The sequence below is a fragment of the Staurois parvus genome, unplaced genomic scaffold (genome assembly GCF_062004578.1).
Source record: "Staurois parvus isolate SC_StPar_1 unplaced genomic scaffold, SC_StPar_1.0 ptg000255l, whole genome shotgun sequence".
Lineage (NCBI taxonomy): Eukaryota > Metazoa > Chordata > Amphibia > Anura > Ranidae > Staurois > Staurois parvus.
The window spans coordinates 1,590,327-1,597,848 of record NW_028318051.1 but is presented as its reverse complement, the minus strand read 5'-3'; the positions used below and the strand labels follow the sequence as shown (position 1 = coordinate 1,597,848).

Genomic DNA, 7,522 nt, shown 5'->3' with positions numbered 1-7,522 from the left:
AAAAAGGAAAGGTTAAAATTCATATAAAGTTTTTTTTGCCATCTGTGTCCCATTGGGGAGATTTTCCCTCACTTCCTGTCCTAGAGATGCTTCAGGAAATGAAACGAAATCTCCCCTTTCCTTTCCTAGATATAATGTATATATCCTATCTTTTCCTGTAATGTTTTATTTTTTGGAACCTAGTGTGCACCACCTGTGCAGAATCAGGTATACTGTATATACATGATTCTGCTTTTACGGGTAGGGGTTGTGCATGGCCGCCTACCCATGATATCACTGGCTCCTTTGCCTGCTGATCAGTGGGTCCCAACCAATGATTCATGGCCGGGACCCACCGGTTGACAGAAGCTAGTGACAGGAAAGAGATCTGTGTTGGTAAACAACACAGATCTCTCTACTGACAGCAGGGATGTGCTGGTTTTTGTCTCCCTGGGATCACCAGGTAAAAAAAAGGGAACAGCCCAAGAAATTAAACCAAAATCAGCCACTGCATATAAAGACTGGTAAGCTGCAATACTGTATATTACATTTTTGTTTTTTGGGTTTATCTACACTTTATTTCTTTTTTTAATTCCTGTAACAGTAGCTGCGAATGGTGCAGTCAGGAAAGTCAAATGAACATGAGCAAGACAAACCAAACAGAGGCTTTCGAATTTGTCCTGCTTGGATTTGGGAAACTTGACCAGTTTAGGACTTTAGTCTTCGTGGTCTTTTTCATTATTTACATTGCAACACTGTTTGGAAACCTCCTTATTATCTTCTTAACATTGGCAAATCATCACCTCCATACACCAATGTACATCTTTCTCATTCATCTTTCGATATGTGACATTGTGTTTATCACAAACATCGCTCCTGAAATGTTGTGTCAGATACTGAATGAAGTTGGTAAGGTGTCCATGGCAGGTTGCATATCACAATTCTACCTGTATGGGTCTTCTACAGTTGCAGAGAGCTTCATTCTGACTGCCATGTCCTACGATCGTTATCTAGCCATCTGCAATCCTTTACATTATACCTCCACTATGGGACATGGGGTTTGCCTGAAGCTTGTAGGTGCCTCTTGGCTGGTAGGACTTTTAGTTACTCTCAATACATCTCTAATGATGTTTAGTAGTGATTTTTGTGGGCCAAACATCATTGACCACTTCATTTGTGAACTGGGTCCACTTTTAAAACTGTCGTGTTCCAATACATCCATGTTGGAAACCTTAATCTTCGTATTGTCCATCCCTATAATAGTTATTCCTTTTGTATTCATTTTAGCGAGCTATGTGTGCATCTTTCTGACAGTTCTCAAGATTCCATCCAGTACTGGAAGGAAGAAAACCTTCTCCACTTGTAGCTCACACCTGACATCAGTGAGCACCTACTATGGAACCCTGACCGCAATCTATGTTGTTCCAAATAGAGGCCATGCACTCTCTAAGGCTTTGTATGTCGTGTATACAGTGGTGACTCCATTATTCAATCCAGTTATTTATAGTCTGAGGAATCAGGAAATAAGGAAGGCATTTGAGATGCTGTTAAACAAGATAAAATAAAGCAGAGTCGGACCTTTCATATTAGGGTAGGTTCTTGACTGGATCTACGAAGCATGAGCCATCTACTGATTCTCGAAAAGCAAGAAATTGTCCAACCATAAGGGTCCATAAAGTTTATTTTCTATTATCAGACTAAAATACCTAGAATTAGGGTTGCTGGTCTCTGTTGTCTATCATGGGGCCCAGTAAATCATTCCTGACAGGGCCCCTTCGTCCTCCGAAAATATCAAATTATATTTTTGCTAAAATATCACAGCCACGATGCTATGCTTTGCAGCCATGGCAGAAATGATACCTCCATTGAACAAGACCTATTCAAGTGAATAGCATAGTTTACTAGGCTTTAACGATGAATGGACACAGGAGTGATCAGTACGGATTGCTCACCGTGTTCATTCAGGAAAAAATACATATTTACCATCCCCTTCCCCCGCTCTTCATTCTGAAACATGCTCCCTATGTGCTCTGTAGAAGGTGCCGATAAGAGAAAAGAAGCTGGCAGCGCTGTGGGGGAGTGGGGGGGGGGGTGCACAGGGGGGCCTGATAGCATGTGGAAGGGGGCGCATATAATAGAGCGTACCCCTCCTGCAGCACAGCTGTTGGGAGAAAGAGGAGTAAAAGCCGGAAGCACTGCAGGAGGATGCGCAAGGGTCACGCAAGTGTCAGCCATAAGGCAGTACAGCTAGTCCGCCTGCTCGGCAGGTGCCTGGGCCCCCCTTATGAACTGATGGGGCCTGGGCCGGTACAGGAGGGCTGGGTGTACTGCCTTACCAATGGCTCTGCCTAGAATCATTATAAAGCCATGAATACATTACCAAATATAACAACTTTCCTTCTTCTGGAGTATTTTTGTATTGATCTGTATAATATTTGTGTTCCGGATAGAGTAGGGAATAGTTAGATCAGCCTTTCTCAATCAGGGTGACCAGGCACCCTGGGCTGCCTTGAGGTTTCTTCAGAGGTGCCCTGGCAAAATGTCTAAAAATTGCCCAAAACTTGTGGCAAGAAGAAAGCCATTGTTGAAAGAAAGCCATAAGAAGTCCCGTTTGCATGAAGCTATGTGGAGGACACAGCAAACATCTGAAAGAAGGTGCTCTGCTTAGATGAGACCAAAATTTAACTTTTTGGCCTAGAAGCAAAACGCTATGTACTAACAATGCACATCACCCTGAACACACCATCTCTACTGTGAAACATGGTGGTGGCAGCATCATGTTGTGGGGATGCTTTTCTTTAGCAGGGACCGGGAAGCTGGTCGGAGTTGATAGGAAGATGGATGGAGCCAAATACAGGGCAATCTTAGAAGAAAACCTGTTAGAGTCTGAAAAAGACTTGAGACTGGGGGAGAGGTTCACCTTCTAGCAGGACAACGACCTGAAACATCCAGCCGGAGCTACAATGGAATGGTTTACATCAAAGCATCATCATGTGTTAGAATGGCCCAGACACAGTCCAAACCTAAATCCAATGGTGAATCTGTGTCAAGACTTGAAAATCGCTCTCCATCCAATCTGACAGAGCTTGAGCGATTCTGCAAAGAAGAATGGGCAGAAATGTCCTTCTCTAGATGTGCAAAGCTGGGAGAGACATCCCCAAAAAGACTTGCAGCTGGAATTGCAGTGAACAGTGGTTCTATAAAGTATTGACTCCGGGGGGCTGAATACAAATGCCGCCACACTTTTCACATATTTATTTGTAAAAAATGTTGAAAACCATTTCTCATTTTCTTTCCGCTTCACAGTTATGTGCCACTTTGTGTTGGTCTATCACAGAAAATCCCAATAAAATACATTTACATTTTTGGTTGTAACATAACAAAATATGGAAAATTTCAAGGGGGATGAATACTTTTTCAAGGCGCTGTATGGCATCCAAATATAATACGAATTGCAGCTTCTGTGATCTAGATCGGAAATCCATTATCAACTCATTGTCAATATTAATGGTAAATCAATAATACTTCCTATTGAGGTCAAGAAGATGTAAAATTCTCTAATATGGTTGTTTCTAACTTTGTTAAAGTGTTTGTTACCCTAATTTTTTTTTCTATGTGTTTGTTCACATATGTGTATATTATACTGTCTCTATCATTTTCATTTCATTGAGCATATACACCTACACCCCCCGGGCGGATTGGGGAAGGAGCACTGGTGGGAAACAAGATTGGCCCCCTTGCCAGTGACTGTCCACCTTACACAAGGGAACAGGATCCAGGTCCTCTGCTCAGGACTAGTAAGAGACTTTTCGAGGTGCTGGCTAGAACTCCAACCATGCTGTCGAAGCCTTAAAGGAGAAGTTGTATATAGTCAGTAAGTTGTCCTCGAAGTTCTGTCCATTGGGCATCCTATACACCCCTATTCCCTATCCAAGCTCAAATTCCCTACATAAATGTAGCGATACCCCCGAAGGGGCTGCTTAAGTTTGTTCATTCCGCCACTCTGCCTCTCAACCCCAAGAACTGTCTCAGCCCCAACTGACACCCCTGGCAATAGTGTAAGTTCAAGGACTAATGAATGCCCACCATAAGCCCCCCCGCACTGCACTCCCTCAGCCCTGTCACTACTGAGGAAGTCGCCAAAGTCCTCTCAAAAGCCCGCCTCACTACCTGCCCCCTGGACCCTATCCCCTCTCAACTCCTCCGGTCACCCCCCTCTTCCCTCATCCGCTCCCTCACCCACATCTTCAATCTCTCCCTCTCTACTGGCGTATTCCCCTCCCCCCTAAAGCACGCGCATATCACCCCCATCCTCAAAAAGCCCTCCCTGGATCCCGCGGACCCCAACAACCTCAGACCCATCTCCCTGCTGCCACTCACCTCCAAGCTCCTTGAACGCATAGTCTACGATCGCCTAAGCGCCCACCTTACAGACAATAACCTCCTTGACCCTCTACAGTCCGGCTTCCGTCCCCTACACTCCACTGCAACTGCCCTCCTCAAAATCACTAACGACCTACTCAACGCCAAAGCCAAGGGCGACTACTCTGTCCTCCTTCTCCTGGACCTCTCTGCGGCCTTCGACACAGTTGACCACCCCCTCCTCCTTAATAAACTACTCTCCCTTGGCATCGGAGATACTGCTCTCTCTTGGTTCTCATCCTACCTATCCCGACGCCCCTTCAGTATCACCTACAATGGTGCCACCTCCCCCTCCCTCCCCCTCTCTGTTGGGGTCCCCCAAGGCTCTGTCCTTGGACCCCTTCTCTTCTCCATCTACACCTCCTCCCTGGGCAAACTCATACAATCTCACGGCTTCAACTATCACCTCTATGCTGACGACACCCAAATCTACCTCTCCACCCCTCACCTCACCCCCACTATCTCCGCCCGCATCACTCACCTCCTAAATGACATCTCAGACTGGATGTCGCTACATTTCCTCAAGCTCAACCTCTCCAAAACCGAGCTCCTCATCTTTCCCCCTGCCAACACCCCCCCCCCCATCCTATCCATCATCACCAACAACTCCACTATCACTCCCGCCCCGCAAGCCAAAGTCCTTGGCGTCATTCTTGACGCGAACCTCTCCCTCCAACCGCATGTCAAATCACTCACAAACACATGCAGGCTCCATCTTCGCAACATTGCCAAGATACGCTCCTTCCTCACCCCAGACACCACCAAACTTCTAGTACACTCCCTCATCATCTCACGCCTTGACTACTGCAACTCCCTCCTCACTGGCCTACCCAAGTGCAGGCTCTCCCCGCTCCAGACCATCCTGAACTCAGCTGCCAGACTCATCCACCTCACCACCCGCTCCACCTCTGCCACCCCCCTCTGCCTCTCCCTCCACTGGCTCCCGATTGCCCAACGCATCAAATTTAAACTCCTAACCCTGACCTACAAAGCCGTTCACAACACTGCCCCTGACTACCTCACCAACCTGATCACCAAGTACCACCCTACTCGTACCCTTCGCTCCTCACAGGACCTCCTTCTATCCTGCTCCCTGGTCTCCTCCTCCCATGCACGACTGCAGGACTTCTCCAGGTCCTCCCCCATCCTCTGGAACTCACTGCCCCAATCCATCAGACTGTCGCCTTCCCTATTCACATTCAGGCGCTCCCTCAAAACCCATCTCTTCAGGGAAGCCTACCCCACCCTCACCTAACGGCCATCCTCCCTCATTCCTCCCGCCACTTCATCCCCCTCAGCCACTTCCTACTGTACCTTTACCCCCTCCCTCCTAGATTGTAAGCTCGTAAGAGTAGGGCCCTCTTACCCCTCGTACGTTGTTTGTTGTTGTTGTACTGTGCCATGTATTGTCCCCCCTATTGTACAGCGCTGAGCAAACCCTTTGGCGCTATATAAACTCGTAGTAATAATAATAATAATAATAAAAGCACACACTTTATAATAAAACACAGAGATCAGCTTTACTGTAAGACCTCTATGGGAAGTAATAAACATTAACAACAGGTATACGTTCGGTGAATCAAGAGAACAGCAAATACTGTGACCGCAAGCAATATAACTCACTTTTACGCTCAGGCTGCTTTCAGGGGATTCCAACCATGAATAACCCCAAGAGCAGAGGCAAACACTTAAATGGCGCCCTCCAAGTGGGTCTAAACCCCTTTACATAAATTTGGCTCTATGATCTCCAAGAAGGAGGAGAGCAGAAGAATGACTCTCTGTTGTGTCAGACTTCTCCCTTCTAACCCCCGACACCACAAGCCCAATAGGCAAACACTGTACCAACACTGTACCCAATTGATGCTTAATAGCTACCGTATTTTTCGCTCCATAAGATGCACTTTTTCCCCCCAAAAAGGGGGGGAAAATGTCAGTGCGTCTTATGGAGCGAATATGGAGCGGCCGGTTCGGTATTTCCACCGCCAGAATACCGGGCCGACCGCTCAGCTCTGCAGCGGGACCTTATGGAGATGACTGCTGACCTTTGGGGAGGTGGGGAGCGGGTACCTGAATTTGACAGGTACCCGCTCTTACTTCCGCGGAGTTGTTCTTTGACCTTACCTGTTCCCCTATCCAGCGGCGTGCTGTCTTCCCGGCTTCTGTAGTGTGGGCGCTGGGCTTGACAGCCGGGTGCCAAGTGCGCATGCGCAAGAAGCGGTGCTTTTTGTGAATGGTAAGGCGGTACCTGGGACACATGACAGATCCCAGAAGCCGCCGGACCAATCACAAAGCGCAAGTGCTTCTCGCTCATGCGCACTGGGCACCCGGCTGTCATGCCGAGCGCCGACACTACAGAAGCCGGGAAGACAGCACGCCGCTGGATAGAGGAACAGGTAAGATCAAAGAACAACTCCGCGGAAGTAAGAGCGGGTACCTGTCAAATTCAGGTACCCGCTCCCCCCCCTCCCCAAAGGTCAGCAGTCATCTCCTGTACTGTCCGCAGTCTCTGGTCATCCCTGTGCTGTTCGCAGTCTCTGGTCATCTCTGTGCTGTCCGCAGTCTCTGGTCATCCCTGTGCTGTCCGCAGTCTCTGGTCATCCCTGTGCTGTCCGCAGTCTCTGGTCATCTCCTGTACTATGTCTGCAGTCCATTAGTTCAGAATTTTTTTTTCCTGTTTTCTGCCTCTAAAACCTACAGTGGGGCAAAAAAGTATTTAGTCAGCCACCAATTGTGCAAGTTCTCCCACTTAAAAAGATGAGAGAGGCCTGTAATTGGCATCATAGGTAGACCTCAACTATGAGAGACAAAATGAGAAAAAAAATCCAGACAATCACATTGGCTGATTTGGAAAGAATTTATTTGCAAATTATGGTGGAAAATAAGTATTTGGTCAATATGAAAAGTTCATCTCAATACTTTGTTATATATCCTTTGTTGGCAATGACAGAGGTCAGACGTTTCCTGTACGTCTTCACAAGGTTGGCACACACTGTTGCTGGTATGTTGGCCCATTCCTCCATGCAGATCTCCTCTAGAGCAGTGATGATTTGGGGCTGTCGCTGGGCAACATGGACTTTCAACTCCCTCCGAAGGTTTTCTATGGGGTTGAGATGTGGAGACT

The 7,522-nt window shown here is 47.3% G+C and overlaps 1 protein-coding gene across 1 annotated transcript; it reads left to right on the top strand.

Moving 5' to 3' along the window:
• Nucleotides 1-620: 620 nt before the first annotated feature.
• Nucleotides 621-1,544, top strand: LOC149459521 (olfactory receptor 10A3-like). Its single transcript, XM_089681013.1, has one exon. The coding sequence runs from the start codon at nt 621-623 to the stop codon at nt 1,542-1,544; it is 924 nt and encodes a 307-aa protein (XP_089537139.1).
• The last annotated feature ends 5,978 nt before the right edge of the window (nt 1,545-7,522 follow it).